The following is a 24,905-nucleotide window of genomic DNA, read 5'->3' on the forward strand; positions in this document are numbered from 1 at the left end:
TTTTTTTTTTTTTTTTTGGGGGGGGTAGGATGGGATGAGAAGGACGCTGTTGCCATAGCAACGGGGCAGGAGGCTGAGGGGGGCAGTTGCCATAGCAACAGAGAGGCGCGCGTTGCCGTGGCAACGGCAGCCTCCATGGAGGCTCGTCCTCCCCATCGCCACGGCAACACGGGGAGATGGGGAGCCGGCGACTGTCTCCGTGGCGACAGAGGGGAGGCGAGGCAGGGAGACGGTTGCCATGGCGACAGCGGGAGGAGGGTACCTCAGCCTTGCCGCTTTCCCTGGCAACACACATCTTTTGCCATAGCAACAGGGAGCAGGAGGCTGCGGACCGGGGAGGGGTGCGGGCAGCCAGCCCCCCCTCGGAGGGGAAGGGATTATCACCGCCTCGGGAAATTGTCCTAAAAATTTGCCAGCCCAGGCGTGAAGGCAGCCCCCTGCCCGCGGCACCCCCGGGCCGGCGCAGGCTGCCCCCCAGACCCGGCGCGGGCAGGAGCAAAGCTACGGTGGGTGGGAGAGCAGCAGGGGGGGGGGGGTATGGCAGCAGAGGCGGGGGGCAGTGGCCAGGAGCAGGGTGCGAGCAGGGCGACGCGCATGAAGAAAATAACTGTCAGGGCTGGCAACGCTGGATTGTGATGGTTACAGCCGGCACTTGCGAATCGCAGCACTGAATGAGCAAGGAGGAAAAGCCCTGCTATTTTATTCGCTTGATAGCGCTGTCAGCCTGTTTTCCTCATCCTTACCGTGGCAATGTGAGAGGAGACATCTGCTTTAGTAACCAGGGAACTTTCAAGTATATATATATGTATTTATGTATGCAGGCTTTAAGCAGGAGAACTCGAAGGTGTGTGCAAAACTGCAACTGTTCCCCGGTTTGATTTGAGACCAACTTACATTTTCCACTGGTGAGGGTCTCAGCTCTGGCCACAGATCTGCAACATCATTTCCAAGAAAGAAAAATAATGTTTTAAACATCCTATGTGCCTTCAGCACGAAAAAGAAACAGCACACTTTACTAAAAACCTTATCGGGAGGGTCACCTTGAGCTGAAAAAGGACACCAGTCTGCCAGTGTCGGTGCACATACAACAAAAATAAACATCTGAGGGATTGGTACATCTGGGCTTTGTTTGCTGCACACGGGTGAGGTGTCGGATTTAGGCCACCCTGCTCCATGTGTAAGCTGTGGTTCCTGCGAGCAGCTCTTAACACAGCTCAAAAGCACTTTGACATGGCGTGATGCAACATGCAGAAAGTATGAAATGTTGCTGGAACCCCAGGGAACAGGTATTTAAGAGCTTCCGTGCAGAACTGTTGCTTTTTAAGGCTGCCTTCCCCCAGGTGATTGAGTCTCCTGCAGCAGCAGCAGCTCTTTTCTGACTTCTCAGCGGTAAGAGGATCCCGTGTCCCTCCTGCATTTAAAGCAAGACTTTTGCTGCCAGTAGGAGGGAAACCCAAACGCATTGAGTTTGGGGACAGCAGGGAGGAGGCACGCAGATATATATAATTTCACCCACTTGGCAGATCTGGGTATATGAAGTTCTCTGATGCCCCTTGAAGTGAGCAGATTGCATTCCCCCTCCCTATAGGGTTACTGCCAACCACAGCCCCATCCCCTGACCCACAGGGCAGCAATCGCCCTACACCAACTGCCCTGAGTCCCATTAGGGGGGTTTATAATTACACCAAAGCCTTCTCTGAGCCCAGCGTGGGCTTTCTGCCCCTCCTTGCCAATAAAATCACTTAAAAGGACGAAAAATAATCCAGGGGATTCATTTCTCTGGCCCCACCACCGTAACCGCTTCTGTTTCAATCGCTGGGAGAAAGTCAGGACAAAGAGCCCAGTCTTGCTGGCAGCAAGGCAGCCAAGCCCCGCTGCAAAAAATACATTTTTGTGTTGGGGACACCCCAAAACACAGCAGCCAAGCCAGCCCCCCACCCTCCCCCGGAGCATCATGGCACAATGTATGGAAACCCACAGCCGCCTGCATGGAAAAAGCCAACCCAGGCTGTTGCAAACTTATTTATTTATGAAGTGTGAGGTAATGAAGAAAGTGCTAAATCCGACCACAGTGTTAACTCTAACTGTTCTCAGCAGGTCAGTGGGGAACCCAAGGGTGCCATCCTGTGGGGCCACCCCTGCCAGCACCCCAGGAGGGGACAGGGGACTCTGTCACCCACACACCCCACTGCAGGTTGGGCAGCAGGAAGCCTTGAAGGCAGCACAACACACACCCCGCCATGCACCCAATCTGCCCCCTCCAGCCATGCTCCCTGCAAAGCCCAAAGCTTTGCTGGGGAATTTTAAGCAGCTGCTGGTGAGGGGGGCACTCACAAGAGTGGGAAAGGGGGTCACAAGGGTGGGAAAGGGGAAAAAAAAATCCCCCGTTATTGCATATGGGTGGTTTGGAGAGCTGCAAGGGGGGAACTGGCCTCCGCAAGGACTCAGCTCAAGGGTCCGGCAGCCCCTTCCTGATCTCCCTAAAGTGCAGCAGGACTGAGCCCTCCCCTGCAGCAGGAACCCCCCCCTCCAAAAGAAAGTTTTTTTATATATATATATAAAAAAGCAAACTCTTTACCAATACTTCTCAAAAAGTGGTACAAAAATACAGTATAAAAACACAGTATAAGACTCGCAGTTACAGCAGCAGGTTCTAGAACATAAAATTCAAAGACAAGCTACTGCGTGAAGTGGTAAGAAAGTGAGGTACGGTCCAGCCGAGCAAGGGGATCGCCCACGGAGTGTTGTTAACCCTGGGGAGAGGCATCCTGCTGTCACCATCTCCGTGGGGATCCATCCAGAGATGAGCCCCATGCTGGGCTCTCGGTGTCTGCCTCCACGAGCCAAAGCAGACCACGGTCGCTTGGGATTTTTAGGGCGAGATGAACGCCCAGGGCAGCTCTGAGTGATGCTGGTGGTGGCAAACAGCAGAAAGGGCTGCAGGGGCTGCCGGGGAGGGGGAATAGAGCCTGTAAATTGAAGCAGTCACTTGAGAAAGCTTCGTGGAGGGACACACACAAGGGAAATCTTGCAACACCCAGTGCCAAGAAGCCAACCCCACGCAGGCAATGCCGTAAAGGGGGGACCCCCCCTCTGTGGCCCCCATTCCTGCAGCCAGGAACTGCACCGCAGCCACCCCACACGCACCCCACAGCGCCCCATGTGCTCCAGCCCCCTGGGGCCAACAGTTCAACAAACAACCGGAAAAAAAAATTAAAAAAATGTGCAAATTGAGAGGGAGCCAGGGGGGTCGTGGGGACCAGGGTGGGGGCACATGGGGTGCTAGTGCCCCTTGAGGTGAGCAATCCGTTTGAGTAGCTGGGTCTGCCGCAGCCGGAGCTGCCGCTTCTCAGCCGCCATCCTCCTCTCGGTACTGATGAGTGACTGCAGGTACTCGGAGGATTTGCTCAGAATCACCACTTTGGGTGTCTTGGGGCAGCTGGCGAGCCCGGGCACCTGGTCCCGCAGGGCCAGGAAGCGCGAGCGCAGGTCGTTGCGCCGCTTGCGCTCCAGATAGTTGTGGTTTTTCCTCTTGGCCACGTCCTCACTGTCAGAGCCAGGGCTGTTGCCAGCTTTTGGCAAGCTGGGCTCAGGCAGCGTGATGGCAGGGGCTGGCTCCACGGTGCTCAGTGGCTCATCCTTGTCCTGCTGGGGTGGCTCTGGTGGGGGACACGCATCTGGTGGCGAGCGAGCGGCATAGTTGTGCTGCTGCTGGTGGACGGAGATGTGGAAGCGTTTCATACAGGGGTCCAACGGGTCGGCGCGCAGCGTGATGGTGACCGGCTTCCTCAGGCTGAGCGATTGTCTCTTCTCCACTGTCACCACATCGATCTCTTCACCTTCTGCACAATGGACATGGCAAAAAAAAAAAGAAAAAAAAAATCCCATCAGTTGGGAGCCCCCCAGGTCACCCCTCTTCACCCTGCAGGGGCTCCCTACAGCCCCTGAACAATGTCCCCACTACCATCCCACAAAAATCTGCTCATGCACCCCAAAGCCACTACGCAACCTCCAGAAGGGATGACACTATTTAAGTGCTCTTCCAACACCATCACACTGGAAGGAGCTTTCCCTCTACATTCACGTGCCCAGTTCCCCAAAATTGGATGGGGCTTCACTTCTGCCTCGCTTTGGTACCACGAGCAACATGTGTCCAACAAAGGATCATCAAGCAAGGAACACCAAAGCCCACCTGCCCGGAGGGACAGGAGGAGCAGGATGGTGGGGACCTGGGGCAGCTGAACTCCAGAGCTCACCCAGGTCGGGCGCTTTCTTGGTCCATTGAAATTGTAAATGAGGGACATGGGGGCAGAGCTGCCTATTGTTCCCCTTGGCTGCAGCTTCCCACTTCGGTGACTTGTTACTTTTCACAAGTGATAAACCCCATTCAGGCCAGGCTTCCTGGGGCCAGAGGGGACAATCCCCACCCCCACCCACCGGTGCTGGCAGGGAGGGAGAGGTGAAGGGGTCCCTCCAACAGGCTCAGTGAACCTCAAAGGCATCCCAAGCCCAGCTGCCAGCGTGGGGGAGGTTATCAGAGCTGGGAACAGCAAAACCTAAATAACGCATAACTGAACCCAAACCACCCCGCCCGTTGGCATTGCGGTTGCCCCATGCCAGCAGCGGGGAAGCTGGTCCCTGGGGACAGAGTGGTGACCGGGCCCCACACACCCGCGCTCCCTTTAGGGATGCGCTTACACCTTTTTCTTAGGTTTTGGGGGAAAACACAGCTGCTCACTAAAGGTCCCCCAAGATGCTCAAACCCCCCCCAGCAGCACCACCGGCCCACACCCCTCCTGTGCCAGGGCCACTGGTGGCCGCAGGGGCTGGGCTCCAGGGCACTGCCCTGCTTGTGGCCCCCGACACCGACCCCCCCCGCCCCGCCTCTGGGGGGCTCTGCCCCATAAGCCCAAGCCACCCTGCTACTGGAGCTACTGGGGGGGCGCTCACTCCCCCACCCAGGCCGCGCTCATCAGTGTCACAACGCACCCGGTCTCAGCCACGTGTATATACACGCGCGCGCGCGCACCCCCCCCACCCCCCCCCCCCCGCGCCGCTCATTAATAAAAGTCGGCACGCGGGGCCCCGCCCTCCCCAGCCGCCCATTGGCTGCCTGGCGGGGCCGGCCGGCTACCGCGCCACTCCATTGGCCCCCGGCCCCGTCCATCAGCGCGGCTCCTCTCATTGTTTGCAATCTGTTGCTTTTTGTTCGGCTCCCACGTGGCGCGGCCGGATCCGGACCGGGACCCACCGGCACCGGGACCCCCGCCGCCCCCCCCCCTCAATTTGGGTTAAGCCTCTTAACGCTCGTGACCCGCTTACCGTCCCCCGGGCTCCTAATGGCATTAAATCCCCGTCCCGCGCCGTGACTCACCGGCGCAGGTCGCTGCCACCGGCAGATTTATTAACGGGGTCACGGCATCGCGTCAGCGCCTCCCACGGCAGCCGAGACCCCCCCGCTTCCGTGGGAGCGGGGGAAACAGCGCACGACCCTCGCGGGGGCCGCGAGTGGCTTTGGGGACACCCAGATCCTTTATTTTTTATTTAATTAGGGGCTGAAAATAGGTGGCCGCGGCCCGAGATGCGGGGGGTGGCACCTCCTTGGCTGGTGGGTTTTGGGGGTAGCAACTTCCCAGCCGGACCCTCCGTGTAAATACGACACCCCCCCTTCCCACGCGAGACAAGCAGGCGCGCCCCGAGGGTGGGCTGAGACGTGCCCCAGCTGATGGGGCTGCTGCTGCCCGGGCCACCGGGCTACCGCCGCTGCTCGCCAGCCTCCCACCCCCGGGAGACTGTTTGCCTTGTGTCCCGAGGGAATCCCGTCGCGGGTGGGCCCTGTGAACGTGGGGGGGAGCAGCCGAGGCTCGGGGCCGGCAGCCGAGCGCGCTGCAACACTCACAAACCCCAAACTTCCCACGTCGAGCTGCAAACTCGCCCCTCGCCCACCTGCCCGCGACGCTCCCGTGGGGCCGGGCCGAGCGAGACGGACCCCCAGAGCCCCACGCAGCGGCCGGGGGGCTGCCCCACGCACCCTCCCGCGAGGGGCAGGGGCTTCCCGAGCAGAAGCCCCTCGGGCATGGGAGCAGGGGACCCCCCGCTTTGTTCATGGGGTCGGGACCGGGGCTCGCTTGGAGCCGCAACAAAGGGCGGGAGGCGCCCGACACGCACATGTGCGGACACGCGTGTCCCCCACGCGTGGGCTGGGGCGCGGGGGGCCGGGGGCTGCCCGCAGCGCGGCCGAGCGCCTCGATCCCTTACCAGAATCGCTTTGGCCCTCGGATCCCGAGGATGCGGGGATCTTGCTCTCGGCCAGCGGGCAAAGGAAGACGGCGGCGGGATCCACGCACTCGCTCACCGAGCTGCTGAACCCCAGATCCTGCGCGAAGGAGGGTTTGTGGGGGGTGGCCCTCTGCGTGCCCGTGGAAAGTTTCTCTGTCATCGCCTTCTCCAGCCTCTCCCGGGCTGAAAACCCGCTCCACATGCAATCCTTGAGGATGAAAGCGCTCAGATTCCCGAAGATCTCCCCCGTCCCTATGAGATACTCCGGCTCTTCCCCGGCCAGGCAGTAGCGGGAGAGCCAGCCGGAGCGCTCCTCCGCCCCGGGGGTCCCCAGGGGGGACAGGGGGGGCGTGGGGACCAACTCGAACTTCTTCCAGATGTCCTCACTGGGGGCCGTGGAGCGGTGGAAATCCTCCTGGGCGTCGTGGTCGTAGAAGTAGTGCTGGTACGAGTCAAACTCCATCTCTGCATTGGGGAGGGGGGGGGCCGGCGGAGCCTAGAGGGGGGCCAGAAAGAAAAGAGGGCATCCCCCGCCCGATCTGCAGTTCCGCTCAGGAAAGGGGCACCCCCAGCCCCATGGATGAAGAGGGGCAGCCCCCCACCCCCGGTGCACCCACCTGGCGGGGCGCTGCGGGGCGCGGCGGCACCAGCCACCGAGCCGGGACGGCGGGTGCATTGTTCCCCCCCCCGCTCTTATAGCCTGTCTGCGGCGCGCGGCCCCGCCCGCCCGCCAATCGCCGTGCTCTGATTTGCATAGAGGGCGGGAACGTGCCCTAATCCCCGCCCTCGGGGGGACACGGTGTGAGGCATACCGCGGCACCCCCAGCCCCAGGGTTGCCCGGTCCTGCTAACGGGGCTATTAGCCAGTGGCCACCCCGCGCGTCGCGCTGGGGGACCCTCGCTGCGCCCCGCCAGCCCCCGATGCCGTCCCTAGCCCATCAGAAAGGTCAGGGCTTGTGGTTCCCCCCTCTGCCAGCGCCAAGGAGCAGGGGCTCCTGCAGGGAGATTTTTGGCCACTAGCCACCAGCCTGGGGACGTCTGGCTGAGAGCGATGGCAAAGCAACCTGGAAAAGCGGGGACAAATCACAGGGAGGCATTGCGGGCTGCCAGAGACCACCCCTGAGTGCCCTTTCCCCCCCACCCCCCACCTGGCTGTCCCCCCACTGCCCGCTGGGCTCCTGGGCTCACTCCGGGGCATTGCCACCTCCCTCCGCTGCAGCCACCCGTTGCTGCTGCGTGGCCGTTCCCTGCGGGCACAGGCAGTTTCAGCCCCAGGGAAGCAGTGGGGTCACTTAGCGTTTGTGCCCTGCGCAGGGTGCCACCTCGGGTGCCACCCAGAGGCACGACCACCCCCGTCCCAAAGCCCTCACAGGCCCAGCTGGGAGCTTTGCCCCTCTGGAAGCCACCAAGTGCAGCAAAGAGGTGGCTAAATTCAGGAGGGGCCATGGGAACGCCAGAAAAGCAGCACTGGGGGACATGGCACTTCACTCTGCACGCCAGGGACATGGGCTGCAGATGGAGGAAGCACGGGGGCTGCAGTGCTGCCCCTCCCCAGGGGCTGGGAGCTGCCGGGGAAGCCAGGAGCAATGGGCCGGAGGGAAGCCAGGGATGGCCTGGGATGCAGCAGAGCTGTTCGCGCACACACAGCTCCCACCACCAGCCCCATCACGGCTGCTCAAACTCAGCTGTGCCCATGTGGCACCCAGCACATCCAGCCTTGGGGTCCGGAGAGACATGCTGTGTCCTCAGGGACCTGGGCGAGCCCAGCAGGATGCTGCATCTCCCCATGCCAAGGTCCTTCTAGGAAGGGCAAGAAATGCTGTGAAAACACGGTGAGGCTTTCACTTTATACACTAAAGACTGTGGCGGCATTACGCACACACGTGCTGTTACAAAGTTCACCTGGGACCAGCAGATTCCCCGCAGCAGCGTGCGCTAACTCACCCCAGCCCCCTCTCTCGCCCCTCAGTGCATTTCGGGCCACAGGATCTGCCCTGGCTGGAGGCGCTGGGAGCCGGGGGTGCTGGGCACTGGGTCCCCCAGCTGCAGCACCAGCCCTGCAGGGAGCCAACTGCCCCAGTACAGCAAGCAGCATAGACCAGTACAGCCCAGTGCAGCCCAGCCCTGGACTACTGTATATGGGGTTTCATGGACCAGTACAGCCCCGTATGGACCAGCAAAGCATAGCCCAGCACAGCCCAGTACAGCCCAGTACAGCTCAGCAAAGCATGGCCCAGTACAGCCCAGTGCAGCCTAGCTCTGCACAGTCCTGTGAGGTGCTTCATGGACCAGCACAGCCCAGTACAGCTCAGCAAAGCACAGCCCAGTGCAGCCCAGCTCTGCACAGTCCTGTGTGGTGCTTCATGGACCAGCACAGCCCAATACAGCCCAGTACAGCCCAGCACAGCCCAGTACAGCCCAGCACAGCCCAGTACTGCTCAGCAAAGCATGGCCCAGTACAGCCCAGTGCAGCCCAGCTCCGCACGGTCCTGTGAGGTGCTTCATGGACCAGCACAGCCCAGTACAGCTCAGCAAAGCACAGCCCAGTGCAGCCCAGCTCTGCACAGTCCTGTGTGGTGCTTCATGGGCCAGTCCAGCCCAGTGAAGCCCAGCATGGACCAGCCCAGCCCAGCACGAACCAGTACATCCCAGCGCTGCCCGGCGCGGTCCAGCACAGCCCTCCCGGTCTCCCCCCGGGCCCCCCCCGGCCCCGGGCTCCGGCCGCAGCCACCGGCGGGCGCAGGGCGCCACCTGCTGGGGCTCGGGCAGCTCCGGGGCCCGTGAGGGAGCCCCGGTCCGTGGGGCGGGGGAGCGGGCGGGCACCCTCCGCAGCGGGCACCCCGTCCCCGCTTAGCAGGGCCCGGAGGCGAGCTCGCAGCGGGGACGGCGCTGCTCACCGCTCCGTGCCTCATTTTCCCCTTTGCCCCGGCGGCAGACGGCACGGGGGAGGCGGAGGGGCTGGGCTGGGAGCGGATGCTGGGCTGGTGGCTGTCCCCAGCATCCCCGAGCATGTCCCCAGGGTCCCCGAGCATGTCCCCAGGGCTGTTCCGTCGCTGCTTTCCTTGCTGGCACCGGGGTGCAGCTGAGCTTGCAAAGCTTCGCCAGCTTCGTGAGTCTGAGTCAGCACAGCAGGAGGGTGCTGGGCCCGGGGCTGTGCTTTCCCAGCCACGAGGGTGCTGAGGGGTCCCCACCACGGCTGCAGCACCCTACATGCCCTCCTGACCCATCCAGAGCAGTCGTGAGCACCCCAATCCCGCCTGGAAGCCCATGGGGCTGGGACAGGAGCCCAGCACCCGGGCATCCCCCAGCAGCCTGGGCTGATGTCCCCTTTGTGCTCCGGTGTTGGCCTCAGTCCCCAGCCAGGTTGGGAGCCCTGGGCATGTCCCCGCAGTGCCCCCAGTCAGGCTGCTCCCAGCCCTTCACCCTTCCTGGGAAGCATGGGTGAAGCCTCTCTTTCTCTTTAGGAAACAAATTGCCCTGTTGGCATTAAGGGCAGAGGCTGCAGGGACTCATCCTGCCCCAGCACTTGCAGGGACAGGGGGTCACGGCTGGGGACACAGCTGGCACTGCCCCAGACCACCTGCTCCAGCACCAACACAACACCGGGCGCGGGAACAAAGGCTCCTACAACCCATAGCTCTCGGCCATGTCTCCTGCCCCCTCCTTGAGGGCCTCAGGGACCTCTCCGGCTTTTCCCAGGATGAGGCAGGAGTTTGTCCCGGCTTCAATGGGCTCCAGATGCTTTGAAGGTGCAGAGAGCTCCTGGAGAGGGCTGGAGGGGCCGCGCAGCCCTTTCATCCCGGCCCTTTCATCCCATTTCTCTCCAGGCACTGGGCAAACAGGACCCAAGAGCCTCTCTGCTGCCAGCACCCACGCCGGCTGCGCAAACAAGGCTGGGTGGGTGAGTTAGTGCCCCAGGGGCTGTGGCACTGCCGGTGACAGGGCTGGGGGGGCCACCCATGGGCCAGCCCAGCACCTCTCTGTGCCCCCCAGCTGCAGGGTACTGGCACGGCTCCCCAGGCAGCACCAAGCACGTGCCCCCAGTGCTGGCACAGCTCCACGGGACCTGCCGTGGCCCAGCTGGTGACTGGCACAGCTCTGGCACATGACGCAAGGCAGTTCCCAGGGTTGTCGTGTCCCCGTGTCTCCGTCATCGTCCCGTCCCCCCCCCGTGCCCTTTGGATCCCCACTGACAGCAGGGACGGACTTTGAAGCTCCAGCCCCCAAGTGCTTCCCCACGGTAGACAGCCACTCTGCGCCTGGCAGATGTCCCGGTGGCACCCTGAGCTGGGGGCTGCCACTGGCTGTCCCCATCCCACTGCAGCAGCAGCCTCTGAGCCACCCTGCTATCCCCATGGGGGTCCCGAGGCTCTGTGCCAACACCCCCCGGCCCCACCTGGTCCCCCTCAGCCTCATGACATGCTCCCCAGGGTCCCACCCAGGACTGGTGTGGGCAGCACAGGGCAGCTGCCACGTGCTGCCATGCAATGTGTCCCCTTTGTCCCCGTGAAGCAGTGGCCATGGGGGCTGGCCGGGCCCTTGCAAAACGCCGGCCCGAGTCCCTGTGGGGTAACGGGAGCCCCGTGAAATACTGCCCAGCTGTATGGGGCAGGGGTCAGCACTCACAGCCCCGGGTTTACACCAGCCCCGGCTCCCTGGGGGTGCAGCCAGCCGCTATGAATTTAGCAGGCAGCGAAGTCCGGAGGAGGGGGTGGAAAACACACCGTCAGCTCCAGCCCTAGTACATCCTCACCCCCCCCGGGCCCATTTTGCCCCCAGCACACCCTGCCTGATGCCGGGAGGTGCCCTGAGCCCCGGTGAAGCTCTGTGGTGTGCAGGCAGCGCTGGCCCCGGTCTGGGCAGCAGCCCATGGCCCCCCCAACAGCTCCAGGACCAGCTCGCTGCCATTTGCTCCCAGTCCCACCATCCCAGTCCTGGCCGGCCCAGCCTGGCAGGGCTGTCTGGTTTCGGGTGTGCTCACGCTTGCTCAGCTCCTGCTCCAGACTGCGCCAGATCCGTAACAGCGAGGAGACGTGGGTGGCAGGTGGGATGGCAAAGCCGTCATTCCCTGGAGCAGCCCCCATCCCTATCCCTGTCCCTGGGCCTGAACCATGTCCCCAAGGGCAGTGTTTGGGTCCCAGCCCCTGAAGAGTCACCCTCAGAGCCAAATGGTGTCCCCAGCTCAGGCACGTGGAGGCCAGGATGTTGTAGCATCACTGTCAGAGGGATATTTGAGCTCTGGTCTTGCCTGCAAGGCCATCACATCGAACTTGGTGTCCTGGTGCGAAGGGTGACAGTGTGAGGGGCCCAGCCTCAACCACCTGTGGGTCCCTGGGGACCCCAAGCCTGGCAGGAGCCACAACACTGACATCCCCGCCGGGATCAGCCCTCGGTGGTTCATTCATTGCTGTGGGGATCCCCCAGAGCATCTGCTTGGGAGGAAGGTCTAAAATCCCCCCCAGGAAATTGTGCAATACCAGATTTGGGGAAGAAAATCCTCCTAATCCAGGGAAATCCTGGTCTTTCCACTTCTCCTACTCCATATGTAGGCAGGGCTACACCTGTCTGCAGTCTTTCTGCACAATCTCCGGCACAAAGGGCTGCCCATTGTTCCCCTAAAGCCGCCTTTCCCAGAGGCAGTTTCTCAGTGCTTTGCTCAAGGTCAGGAATGCCAAAAAGCATCTGGAGCTGAGAAGCCCCTGGGACAAAGGGAGCAGAGATATGGTGCTGGGGCCAAGCACTACTGGGAGCTGAGGACAAGACTACCCTGCCTCCAGGGAGCCTGGTCCCTCCAGAAGGGACAAGTGTCACCATGGGAGTCCCCTCAGCTCCTGCACAAGAGGCCTTCTCTGTGGAAAGGGAAACAGAGGCACAGAGCAGGGACCCTGCGGATCCCTGGTTCTGTGTGATGGGGAAGCAGAGTGCTTTGGGGTACCAAATCTGTGCTTTGGGGTGGGCTCAGACAGGGACACAAACCCACATGGATGTCCTCAGTGGCTGCACTGATGCCGCATGGGGACACAGTCACCCCCAGCAAGTCCAGGCCATCTGCTCCACGCCGGCCCCCAGCACCGGCAGGGAGCTGGCTGCAGCCACGCTGCACAGCCACATGCTTCTCTCGACCACCCAGCACAGGGGGTGGCACAGACCCCAACACTGAGACCCCTTAAAGCGCTGATGCTGCTCACTGCAGCGCAAGGTCGTGATGCTTGTCCCAAGCTCTGATGCTCAGGGAGAGCAGAGCCCGTCCGATTCGTTACACATGTGCTGGCAGACTCAGGCACAAGCCCACCCCTGACACGAGGCTCCTTCCTCCTGAGGGGCTTGGGAAGGTTCTAGCTCACACCAGGCTGTCCCAGGGCTGCCCAGTGCCAGTCGCACCTGAGCCAGCATGGCACGGCCGGCGTGGCCAGGAGCCTGAGGCAGGTCTCTGCCAAACTGGCCGGGCGAGTGGCATTGCCCACACCTCGCTCCCCTCTTGCTTCAAGGTATTTTGTGTCACTGAACAAACTTGGAGAGCCTGAAGCCTGGCACAGACCCCCGTGCGCAGTGGGTGGCACCCCTCAGCACCCAGTGCGGCCGGGCGCAGGCTGCGTGCGTGGCAGAGCCGGGGGAACGCAGGAAACTGAGTCAATGGTGACACCAGCACGGAGCTCCCGAAACTGGGGAGTGCCCGGAGCTGCTGTGCCACCGCTCCGTGCCAGGGGCCATCTGCCTCGCTCGTCCTCAGGGTCTGCTGCACCCCAGGTCCCTGCGCGGTGCCAGCTGCCCATCCTCCCCGCCCAGCCTCCCTGCCTGTCCCTGTCCCCAGTAAATGCAGCTCCAAGCCCAGCTCTAAGTGGCAATCAGGTGCTGGCACTGGGTGCCACGCTGGCCCTGCTGGCTCAGCTCCCCCGTGCAGCCCCATCTCATGGCACATCTCAGGGCGCTCTTTGAACCCCAGTGGCCTGAGCCCGGTGGAGTGGGTGGCTGTCACTGTGGTGACATGGCACCGGCACAGGTGTACGTGTGCCTGCCGGGGGGCAAACAGCACCGAGTACAGCCAAGAGGTGCTGGGATTGATGTCCACGTGGCCGTCCAGCATGGGGGACACTGTAGGTGACCCAGGGAGAGTTGCTGGGACCTGGGAGTCACCATCACCCCCTGAAGCTGGTGTGCAGCACACGGGGGCCGTGGGCACTGGGACGGGGATGGGGGCAGGGTGTCCTGCTGCACCTCAGCCCCTTCAGTGGGCCCACGTGGAGGGGGATTAAGAGTGGGGCCATGCTGGGGCTGGCACTGAGGGTCTCCAGTCCCTGGCCCTCACTGGCTGATGCCACTGGGAACCCATGGGAACATCTTCCAGCCCTGTCCCCTTGTAGGGCAGCACAGTGTTCGCTCAGCCTCTGCCATCAGTGGGGGCACCCGGGGAGACAGGGGGATGCAGAAAGCGAAGGGGTGAAGCGGTAAAGGGCTGGGATGGAGGGAAGGGATGGAATGGGGGGATGATGGATGACAGGATGAGGGATGGGGAATGGAGGGGTGAGGGGATGAGGGATGGGGAAGTGGAGGGATGAGGGATGAGGGGATGAGGGATGGGGAAATGGAGGGATGAGGGGATGGAGGGATGATGTATGAGGGATGGGGGAATGTGGGAGTGAGGGGATGAGGCATGAGGATGAGGGATGGGGAAATGGAGGGATGACGGATGGCTGAGTGGAGTGATGAGGGATGGGGGAATGGGGGGGTGAGGGGATGAGGGATGAGGGAATGGGGGGATGAGGGATGGGGGAATGGGGGGGTGAGGGGATGAGGGATGGGGGAATGGAGGGATGAGGGATGGGGGAATGGAGGGATGAGGGATGGGGGAATGGGGGGGTGAGGGGATGAGGGATGGCAGAATGGGGGGATGAGGGATGGGGGAGTGGAGGGATGAGGGCTGGGGGAATGGGGGAATGAGGGCTGGGGGAATGGGGGGATGAGGGCTGGGGGAATGGGGGGATGAGGGGCGGGGGAATGGGGGGATGAGGGGTGGGGGGCGGAGATGAGGGGTGGGGGAATGGGGGGATGAGGGGTGGGGGGCGGGGATGAGGGCTGGGGGAATGGGGGGATGAGGGGTGGGGGAATGGAGGGGTGAGGCGGTGAGGGCTGGCGCACAGAGACGCGGAGGACGGACGGGCGGGGGGGCGGCGCCGGGGCCGGGGGCTGGAGCAAGGGCCGGGCCGGGCCGGCGGAGGCGGCGGGGGGGCGGGGCGCGGGGCGCGGGCGGGCCCCTCCCGGGGCGGGCGCTGCCGGTACAAGGCCCGCGCGGGCGGCGGCGCGGCCCATTCATCGCGCACGGCATGGCCGGGGGCGGCGGCGCGGAGCGGGCCCGGCCGGGGGGGCTCCTGCCGCCCGCCTGCCGCCAGCCTCGCCGCAGGGTGAGCTCCGGGCCGGGGGTGGGGGGCGGGCCGGGGCCGGGGAGGGCTTCCCGGTGGCGCTAACGGCGACCCGCTTGCAGGAGAGCCGGGAGCGGCTGTCGGTGTGCAGCAAGCTGTGCTACGCCGTCGGGGGGGCCCCGTACCAGATCACGGGCTGCGCGCTCGGCTTCTTCCTCCAGATCTACCTCCTGGACGTGGCGCAGGTACGGCCGGGGCCGGGTGCCTGGGGGGGCCGGAGCCCCCGGGGCCCTTTGCCCGGCGGTGGGGCGCCCCGGTGTCCCGGCCCCCGCTGGAAGCGGTGCGTCCCGCTTTGGGGCGGGCGGCGGGGATCGGTCACGCAGGGGGTCGCGGTCCTGCGTGGGTGTCGGTCCGGGGGCTGTGGGTTCTCACCAGGCCGGCCCCCGCTCCACGTGTCTCGGGTTCCCCAGGGGACAAAACAGGCTGGTGGCGTCTGTCCCGCGGGATGCGGGATCCGTCCCGCGATCCCACGGCATTCCACGCTGGTGGGGAGCAGGGAGGGAATCCACGGGGAGAAGTGTTCCTGGGGCACCCTTGTGCTTTGGGGAGCTCTGCTCCGAGAGGTGGGAGTTTGGGGTGGAAAAAAGCTGGTGGGGGGCAGAGCTGGTGGGGACTGTGCTCAAATCCCACTGACAAGGCGCCGAGGGATCCATCCCCGCTCCCAGCTGGCGGTGGGGTCGCGGTGCTGTTGGGAAGGTCCTGAAGAGCTCAGGAAGGGCAGCCAGGGGCATGGGGGCTTGTGTGTGCTGACACAAGATCTTCTTCCTGCAGCTGGACCCCTTCTATGCCTCCATCATCCTGTTTGTGGGGCGAGCCTGGGATGCCATCACAGACCCCATGGTGGGCTTCTTCATCAGCAAAACATCGTGGACTCGCTTTGGCCGCCTGATGCCCTGGTAAGAGCCGCCTGTAGCACCCTGCATCCTTGCCTGATGTGTCACGGTGCCTCCAGTCAGCTTTGGGTGTCCCTTGGCATGAGCTTTACAGGGCAGGACATACTCGTGCCCTATCTCACCCAGGTGAGATTCCAAGTGTCCCAAAAAACCCAAGGCTTCAAGTTTGTGCCTGTTGCTTTGGTCCCAAGCCACCCCTGTGTGATGTGGACCTGGCTGGCCTCTGTGTCACTGTACCTGCAGCAGCTCCAGGCTCCCTGAGAGCTGTCCTGGTGCCACACTCCCATGCTGGACTTTGTTCCTGTGGTGGTTGCTGAATCCTGGTTGGTGACAGGGCCACGTTGCCAGTAGAGCAGATGGCATTGCACCCATAGGGAGGAGGGACAGGGGTGTGAGCGGTCGATGTGTGGTGCCGGCTGACAGTCACGAGGAGGATGCTCTTTTAGCAGGAAAACAGCTGTCATGGAGATGGGTGTCTGCACGTGGGTGCTTTTGCTGTCCTTGGGAGCGGGGTGCTGAGCAAAGGGGTGCCAAAATTGGAGCAGGTGGGACGGGGTCTGCAAAGCCCTGAAGGTCTCGAGCCTGCACCCAGGGCAGATGTGGGACATCTGTAAACACCTGCCCCTGCATGGGACACGGCGCGTTCCAGAGCGCTAATGCTTAAAGTGTGGACACGGAGGCATGTCCTGTGCTAAAATAATCCGTGTCCTGGGTGCCTGTAGGATCGCTGAAATACAATGCAGCAAAGAGGGTGGGCATGGGGGGAGTGGAATTAGAGGGATGCAGTCCTTTCCCCCGCAGATTATACCCTCTGCTTCCGGACTTTCCTGGAATAGCTCTGGGCAGTGGCAGTCGGCTGTTGTTAAAGCCAGGCTCCGCACATGGCCTGAAATAGCTTCTCTGGAGCCGCACGTGTGGCAGGGTCTGGGGTCCAGAGATTAGAGCAGGGCTGCGCGGGATAGCCATGTGCGCTGGGGTGGTTGCTGCGGCTCTGCTCGCTGTAATCTCGAGGCAGGGGGTGGGGATGGAGTGGCTGCATTCCTCCAAACGGCTTCTGCTTCGTTAAAATTAGCCAGAGCTTTCGACTTGCACTGGGCCCCTCAGCAGTGCCGGGGCAGCCGGCCGCAAGGAGCTTGCTGCGGTTGTACACGGCTCGAGGGCAACCTGCTGAGTCCAACTGGGCTAAGTTTAAACCTCCTGAACTCAGGGTTTGTCAGCCACAGTGGGGCTGGCTGTGTGGGGCTGCAGAGCTTCTTGCTGCTGCCTCAGTTTCCCCCTGTACAAAGCCAGGAGCTGCAGGTGCTGCGTGGTGGTCTCGGAGGCTGCTGTCTGACCTGAGCCCTCAGCACCCATGAGGTGACCCTGTACAACCCTCTCTGTGCCAGGGCTTATTGCTCACAGTTTCTGCCAGGCTCGGATCTGCGGGGCTGAGCCCCAGCCGGCTGCCAGCAGCTCTAGCTGAAAGCTCAGGGCTGCTCCAGGTCCTCAGAAGAAGGGAGAGAGGCCCTTCCCCAAGGGCCATCACCTCTTTCTCTTTCAGTTCTTTCTTTTGAAACACTTTTGGGCACATTTTTGTCCCAGCAGCAAATCCACTGGCTGTCTCCTCTTCTCCCCCAGCCTCAGGGACCCCGCTCTGTCCCCAGCCCAGAGCAAGTCCCCATTTCCTTGGTCACCCCAGACTTCTCGGTGATGAAACTTTTCCTTGATGTGTCGGTAACTGAAGAGCCCTGGCTTTGACCTTCCTTCTCTGGGGCAGCAGCCGTTTGCAACTGATTAACTGCAGGGCTGGGAAGGGGGTGTGTGGGGCTGGGAAGGGGGTGTGCGGGGCTGGGAAGGGGGTGTGCAAGCCGTGGCACAAAGAAACACACCATCCTGCTGTGGCCAATGAGCGGACGAGCGCGTCACGCCGGCAGCCTCCTCCGAGCGTCTTAATCATCTCGGCCTCGGTCAGGGGTAACTCTCAGTCACTTGGCGGCTGCTGCTGCTGGTCGGCCCTGGCTAGGGCTCAGCACCCTCGTCCTGGTGCTGGGATTGGCCCCCAGGGAATTGGCACACTCGGCGTGCAGGCACTGGCACCCGTGGCGAGCGTGACGCGCTTCCCGCCTCGCGGCTGTGGTGATTCATTCAAAATTTCCCTTCTCCACGTATGCGTGCAACAAGAAATGCGCAGGAGAGGAGTGGCTGGAGCTGGCTCGCCCCTTCCCCCTCTGCTGGGGTGACGTGCGCTCGGAAAAATGTGTATGTGTTGTGTCCTGTGCAATGCCTCCGCCGACTCCATCCATGGAGATTTGGTTTCTCACTTCCCTCCCCCCCCCCCAACACCCAATTTTAAATTTAAACTTTGCGCCTGTACGTCAGCCCAGATGGAAAGATCTTGCTGTACCCTGGCAGTGGAGTGGCAGAGGGCCAGCCCTGACCGAGCGTGGCTCTGTCCCGTGTCCGGTTCTGCTGGCTTTACTCCAGGATGCAGCCTCCATCCAGTGGTTTGTGGAGCACAGGGTGCTTGCAAGATCAGTCTTCTAAGCAGATGTGGATGCAGCCTCAACACCTGGCTCACTTCCCTCCCAAATTCCTCCCATGCCCTCCTGAGTGACAAGGGGACCTGGGTGCTTGTGGTGGGCTGCTGGTGCAGGGTGGAGCTGTTCCCTGCCTGGATGCAGGAGGACAAGGGTTATAAGATGTGCTGGACGAAGCAGAGAGATGCCCTGGGTGGCTTCCCGCTGTGATCATGCTTGCTGGCTGGTCCTGCTGGGACAGCAATCCCCTCCGATCCTCTGTTGTGCTTTGCATCCAATGTCCCTGTGCCTGCAGCTCCGAGAAGCTGGGCAGGGGTGGAAGGATGAGCCAGCCTGCTGCTGGCTGGTGGTGTGCCTCATCCCTGCCAGCAGAATGGTCGTGACCCCAGGAGCAGGGCTCAGGGGGGCTGGCAGCAAAGCCAAGCTGGTGAGAGGCGTTTGGCTGCTGGGGAGGAGGGCTGTGCTGCCTGGCTGCTCCCCAGCCCTTGCTGGGATGAGGATGGTGATTACAACCCGACAGCAGTACCACTTGGGACAGAGGTCAGGACCTGGGCTGGAAGCCAAAGGCAGGAGCAGATCAATTGCTTCCATCGAAGCAGGGATGTCTATTTTTGCAAATAAAACTCTTCCCTGGAAGTCTGAGCCAGCCTTTCCGCTTCCCACACTGTGAGACCAGAGCTGCTGCCTTCAGCCTGGTCTGAATCACTCAATCTGTGGCCATCACCTCGTGTCCAAGTGTTGGAGCAGGGTGGGCCACCCCCAGGGCAGCTGAGGAGCTCCCAAAATCAGGTGCCTGAACCCCACTGAACACGTGGCAGTGGGGAGAGCTGAGCTGTTGGGGTTATCCAGGCAGTACATGCCTGTGAGGCTAATGCTGTGTCCTCCCAAAGGATCATCTTCTCCACCCCGTTTGCTGTCATCTCCTACTTTCTCATCTGGTTTGTGCCGGACATCTCCAGAGGCCAAGTGATGTGGTATCTTGTCTTCTACTGCGTCTTCCAGACCCTTGTGACGGTGAGTTGGGCTCTGCATGCACCAGGGCCGGCGGGGGAGGGATGGAGAGTATGAATCCCTGCCTTCACCTTGCTGAGCTACAGAGGGGCAGGTTTCCTGCTGCCCCAGGTCCCACAGGCTGTTGCACCATCCCTGAGCTAATACTCCTTGTGCTGTTGCAGTGCTTTCATGTGCCCTACTCAGCGCTGACCATGTTCATCAGCAGGGAGCAGAGCGAGCGGGACTCAGCCACTGCCTACCGTAAGAATATTTCCTTCCCTTCCTTGCTATGGCTGGGGGGCAGCCATGCTTGGCTCCTCCACTGCAGCTCTTGCTGGGGCACGATCCTCCTCCAGATGCCCTGCTGGAAGGGCTCATTTGATCGCACCCTGCCCCAAGGTGTGGTGTGTGATGAACATTGTTCAGGGCTTGAATTGCTGGTTCAGCTCTTTCCATTCCTCTTCCCTGGCTCCTCCAGCAGACATCCTTGTCTAGGGCTGATGGGGAGGTGGTCCCTGTTATGGGCCAAGTGCCTGGAGCAGATGGTGGGGGATCTGAGCTCCTGAGTCTTTCTTCCCGCTCTGTCATACAGTAGCGGGAGCAGCATGACCAAGTGTTGGCCTCTTTCCCTGCCTCAGTTTCCCCAGCAGACACTCCCCTTCTCCTTATCACTTGGTGGAGGGAGCTGTAAGTGAGCTGAGCTGGCTCATCTCTCCTGATGAAGGGCAACGAGTTGCAGCTGGGGAGGCTCCGCTGTGAAGGGGTTTGCACCCATACCCTGGGTACCCAAGGGCCGCGCTGAGTCCCACTGTCTTCTCCCTCCAGGTATGACTGTGGAAGTGCTGGGCACTGTGCTAGGCACTGCCATCCAGGGCCAGATCGTGGGCAAGGTGGATACTCCCTGCATCGAGAGCCCGCTCTTCATTGGCAAGACCAACTCCTCGGTGGCCATGGAGGAACTAAACATGACCCATGACACCGGGTCACTCACGGACACAGTAAGCTGGGGGAGACCTGCTGGTAGCCCCCTCTCCTTGACTTTAACTGGCCTGACTCCTGGGAAAAGCCCCCTTCCTCACCACTCCCTCCTCTCTTGCACAGAGAAATGCCTACATGATTGCTGCGGGGGTCATTGGGGGACTCTACATCCTCTGCGCCGTGATCCTGTCTGTGGGCGTGCGGGAGAAGAGAGGTGAGGCTTGAAACGTGCTGGGATACTCGTGGCTTGTGAAAATGCTGTGGCTCCTGCCAGGGGCTCCTCAGGAGCCTGGCTGAGCTCTCGGCACCTCATTGCTGGGTCAAGCCCCAGAGGAGGGGGGTAGGTAGAGGGGGGTCTGGGGGCCTGGGGAAGGTGCTGCAGAAGGGCAGTGCTTTGGGCAGGGGACCGGAGCATCTCTGGGGTACGTTACAGTGCAGCTATGAGGACTTAGCTCTCTGCTCTGCACTGTCAGAGATAAATGTTATCTTGCAGTTTTGGCTGGCCAAGGTTGTTAGTGCCAACAAGGGCATCCTGAGGTGAGGTGATATCCAAAGTCCAGTAGCTTCTGGCCTTCCCTCCCTCTGCTTTGTGACCAGCTCTGCTTATCCTGGGCAAACCAGCCGGGCCATTCTCCCCTCTCCGTGGGGCTGAGGGACCCCTGCGTGAGGAAAGGGAGGTCTCTGTGGGCATTTTCCAACTCCCTTGAGGTGGGATACTGTAGGTGGGCAAGGACTCCCGTAGGGCACTCAGCAGCGAGCGTGAAGCACTGCACCCCTTGCCCCTGAGAGTGCTGTTACAGCGAGTCTAACGATGGGCTGATTTGCTCTGCTCCCCAGAGTCCTCCGAGCTCCAGTCGGACAAGCCTGTCTCCTTCTTCCAGGGACTGAAGCTGGTGATGAACCATGGTGCCTACATCAAGCTCATCGCCGGCTTCCTCTTCACCTCGCTGGCCTTCATGGTAAGCACAGCCGGGCTGGAAGGACTGGGGAGAGGGAACGGCAGCAGCGCAGCTTGGAGATGGCTGGGGGATGAACAGCGCAGGGCCCCAACAGGATCCCGGCGGGCTGGGAGCACGTGAGGCAGCAGCTCAATGAGCCGGAGTTGCCCTGGGCAGAGAGGAAGGATGTGGTCTCATGGCCTTGGATGGGTCCATGAATGGCCGCTTTCTTCCCCTGCTTGTGCTCTGGGCGCAGCCTTGCGAGGAGGAGCGCATCCCTCCGGGGTGGCTGGGGTGCCCGTCCTCCCCTAACCCCTGCCCATCTCCTCCGCAGCTGCTGGAAGGTAACTTTGCCCTCTTCTGCACCTACACTCTGGGCTTCCGCAACGAGTTCCAGAACATCCTCCTGGCCATCATGGTGCGTATGGCCCTGTCCTGGAGTCCCTCAGGGCTGGGACTGTGGTGGGATGTGGGATCCCATGGGTCCTGCCCAGGAGCTGGCATGGGATGGGTGCTCTGGATGAGGGGAGGGAGGCTGTGATGAGCTGCCGTGGGGACAGTGACTGAAGGTCCCCTGGGAGGAGGGGAAGGAGAAGGAGCTGCCAAATGTCCTGTGAAGGCTGGGCGGGTCAGTGGGAACAGCGAGGTCTTTGTTCTTTGAAGGTCTTTGAAGGCAGCCAGAGACGGGGGAGACCAGGAGCCATGGGGACTTTTTGTCCAAATCCTGCCACTTATCTCCCTTCCCTCCCCTCCCCACCTCGAGAAAGGGATCTCAGTGTTTACTGCCAGGACGACGGAGCAAAACAACTCCTTGCGAGCCCTTTCTAGCTTACCTCACCCCTGACAGCCCTTCCCACCCTCCCTGCCCCATGGAGTGGGGAGGTGCAAGGCACCAGGGTCCTCACAGAGCCTGGCTCTTGGCCACGCTGTGCGCAGGCAGCAATGGCAAGGTTAGGTCCCTTCCCAGCACCAAGGATGGATTCGGGTCCTCCCGCTGTATGGGGTGGTGGGCTGGCCCCTGCCGGCTGCCCCGAGGGCCGTGGTGCCGGGTGCCAAGGTGCTCCGCGCTGGGGGAGGAGGTGGCCCCATGCAGCCGCTCCAATTGTGAGCTCTCCTTCCCAGGAGCGGAGGCAGGTGAGGGATGGGGCAAGAGCAGGAGCAGGCAGTGTGGCTGTGTGCCAGCCTCTGGAGCATGTGGCAATCAGAGGTGCTGGAAATGTGATGGGGGAGGCTCTGCCCAGCAGCTGCTGGTTGCTGGGAAGAGCTTTTCCCCCAGAACCCAGAAAAGAGCCTGGCCAGCAAGTGACACCGTGACCCCTTCTCTTCCCATAGCTCTCTGCCACCTTGACCATTCCCTTCTGGCAGTGGTTCCTTACCCGTTTTGGGAAGAAGAAAGCTGTCTACGTGGGCATCTCGGTGAGTGGGTCTCCTTGAGCGCAGAGGTGCATGTGAGGACGGTGTTTCCCACATGGGGTGAGCAGAGCTGTGTCCCCCCAGGAGGGCCCAGAGCTGGGCAGAGGTTGCTGCTAATGACAGTTTGGTGGCTGTCCCTCGTCCTGCTATTTGTGCTGTCACGGATGTGGCCAAGGCCAGCAGAAATGGCTGCTGCGGGGCTCTGGGAGGAAGGCTGCACCACTGCTTACGTGGCCATCCCTGCGGTCGGAGGGCTGGCGTGCATGGGAGGGAAGGGGAACAGCCAGGGGGTCAGGGTCAGGCACTGCTGACACCAACGTGGCTTCTGTCCCCTATACAGTCTGCCATCCCCTTCCTCATCATGGTGGCTGTCCTGGACAGTAACCTTATTGTCACCTACGTTGTGGCTGTTGCAGCTGGGATCAGCGTCGCAGCCGCCTTCCTCCTACCCTGGTGAGTGCAAGGTTGTCCTGGTGCTCTTGGCACTGCACCCTGAGAGCTGGGCAAGGTGCTTCTGGGGCTAGAAATCCTTGGGAGGGCTTTCTGTGATGTTTTCAGCCCAAGATGGGGCTCTTGAAGGGAAATCCTCTCAGCAGAGAGAGGAGATGCTTTGTTGGCTCGGTCCTAGTGTTCACCATCATGTTCTCCACACAGGTCCATGCTCCCAGATGTCATAGACGACTTCAAGCTGCAGCACCCTGACTCCCACGGCCATGAAGCCATCTTCTTCTCCTTCTATGTCTTTTTCACCAAGTTTACCTCTGGGGTCTCCCTGGGCATCTCCACACTTAGCTTAGAGTGAGTTCTTACACGGGAGCTGAGGGGCAGAGAGAGAGGGAGGCAGGTCTTGCAGCTCTGCTTCCCAAGGGCTGGGAGGGTTCTGGGGGGAGAGCGGTTTAAATCCAGTTGTGGCTCTGCACTCCCTGCAGGGACAGGTTCACCTACAAACTCGCCTTCCTTTGCCTGAAGGTACCTTTCTATCCATAGCTTTGCAGGGTACCAGACCCGGGGCTGCTCCCAGCCCAGTGAGGTGAACTTCACCTTGAAGATGCTCGTGTCAGCCGTGCCTGTGGGGCTGATCCTGCTGGGCTTGCTCCTGTTCAAGCTGTACCCCATCGACGAGGAGAAGCGGAGGAAAAACAAGAAAGCGCTACAGGACTTACGGTGAGTGTCAGCTTGTGCTATGGAGATTGCAACCATGGCATGCCAGCAGGGTGTGTGGGAGCAGGATCAGGCCCAGACGGGTTGGGACACACTGTGACTTGTCCAGGAATCCTCCAGGACCCGTGGGTGGTGGGGTGAGGGAAGGGCTGGCTTGTTTTGCCAATCCCAGCTTCCAAAGAGATGGCATGAAGTGTTTGAGATGAACGAGAACCCGCCCCAGTTGCTAAAGAAAACTCGTCTGGGGACTGCACAAGGTGGTGATGTCCCACTCGAGCTCGAGCTCTTCGGAGCCTCCGAGGCAGAGGTCTGCTCAGAGGCGGGTCTTGCTCCATGGCTTGCTCCATGCCTCCTCCCCCACCCCTTTGTCCCCAGGGAGGAGAGCAACAGCAGCTCGGAGTCGGACAACACAGAACTGGCCAGCATCGTGTGACTCGGGGCTGGGCCCGTCTGCTGATGCTGGGGTTCTCCGAAGGACTTGGCCCCTTCGGGGCTGGACCAGCCTTGTGCCGCTATAGGTGTGTGCCATCGAGGGGTGCCCAGGAGAAGCCGTGCAGAGCATCCACCAACTCGAACACGAGATCTGTGCTGGTCTTGTGCCTTCCACGGGATCCACAGAGCGTTGGTAGTGTACATTACACAAATTGACCCTGTGGTACTTGTGTGCCTCATGAGAAGCAAGCACTATTCCCTGCCGGGTCCTGGAGAGCAGAAAAGCCTGGAGCGGGATCCTTTTGCTCGTAACACTCATGCCCGCTGCCTGTCTGTGCCTGGCCTGCGTGGGGCTGATCACCTGTGGGACTGGGGTAATGGTTAGTGTACATTACACTGTCAATGTGACCGCGCCAAGGACGTGAGCTCACCTCTGCTGTCTGTACATATGACACTAATTTGGAAAACTGTTGGGGTTTTTTATAGAGCCTAATTAACTTAATGATGTAAATATGAAACTGTTTCCTATTTGTATATATCTGTACAAAAACAAAACTCGAGGACCTGTTTAATATTAATTTACATAAAAGTGGGGGAAGTCAACGGTGTGGGTACGGAGAATTTTTTTGTTTGACTGGATTGTTGTTTGGGGTTTTTTTTGTGGATGTCAGCAAGCACAGGGTCCCTTTACATGCCATGGGGTGTAGGATTGACTGCCCCTGAGCCGAAGGCGCAGGAATGCCATAATCCAGGCAGGCGGTTGTGTCTGGCAGCCCCTTACCCCCATGTGGCTCCTTGCTCGGTGCCTGTGCCGCAGCGACCCAACAAAGGCTCTATTATTTTCTCCCTTTCAAGAGGGAACGGGGGTGGAGGGAGGAATGAAAT

General features: G+C 61.4%; 2 protein-coding genes across 2 annotated transcripts; one reads left to right on the forward strand and one right to left on the reverse strand.

Moving 5' to 3' along the window:
* Positions 1–2,007: 2,007 nt before the first annotated feature.
* MYCL (MYCL proto-oncogene, bHLH transcription factor) lies at positions 2,008–6,936 on the reverse strand. The gene is made up of 2 exons (XM_040587861.1): positions 6,259–6,936; positions 2,008–3,842 (listed from the first exon to the last, which is right to left on the reverse strand). Exons 1-2 carry the CDS (start codon positions 6,740–6,742, stop codon positions 3,283–3,285), a joined length of 1,044 nt encoding a protein of 347 aa, XP_040443795.1. The 5' UTR covers positions 6,743–6,936; the 3' UTR covers positions 2,008–3,282.
* A 7,632-nt stretch (positions 6,937–14,568) lies between these two features.
* Positions 14,569–24,623, forward strand: MFSD2A (major facilitator superfamily domain containing 2A). The gene is made up of 14 exons (XM_040587771.1): positions 14,569–14,678; positions 14,759–14,881; positions 15,468–15,592; positions 18,996–19,119; positions 19,281–19,359; positions 19,924–20,096; positions 20,200–20,290; positions 20,914–21,035; positions 21,349–21,432; positions 22,347–22,430; positions 22,768–22,880; positions 23,082–23,225; positions 23,415–23,591; positions 23,964–24,623. Exons 1-14 carry the CDS (start codon positions 14,601–14,603, stop codon positions 24,019–24,021), a joined length of 1,575 nt encoding a protein of 524 aa, XP_040443705.1. The 5' UTR covers positions 14,569–14,600; the 3' UTR covers positions 24,022–24,623.
* The last annotated feature ends 282 nt before the right edge of the window (positions 24,624–24,905 follow it).

The sequence above is a fragment of the Falco naumanni genome, chromosome 3, assembly GCF_017639655.2.
Source record: "Falco naumanni isolate bFalNau1 chromosome 3, bFalNau1.pat, whole genome shotgun sequence".
Classification (NCBI taxonomy): Eukaryota; Metazoa; Chordata; class Aves; order Falconiformes; family Falconidae; genus Falco; species Falco naumanni.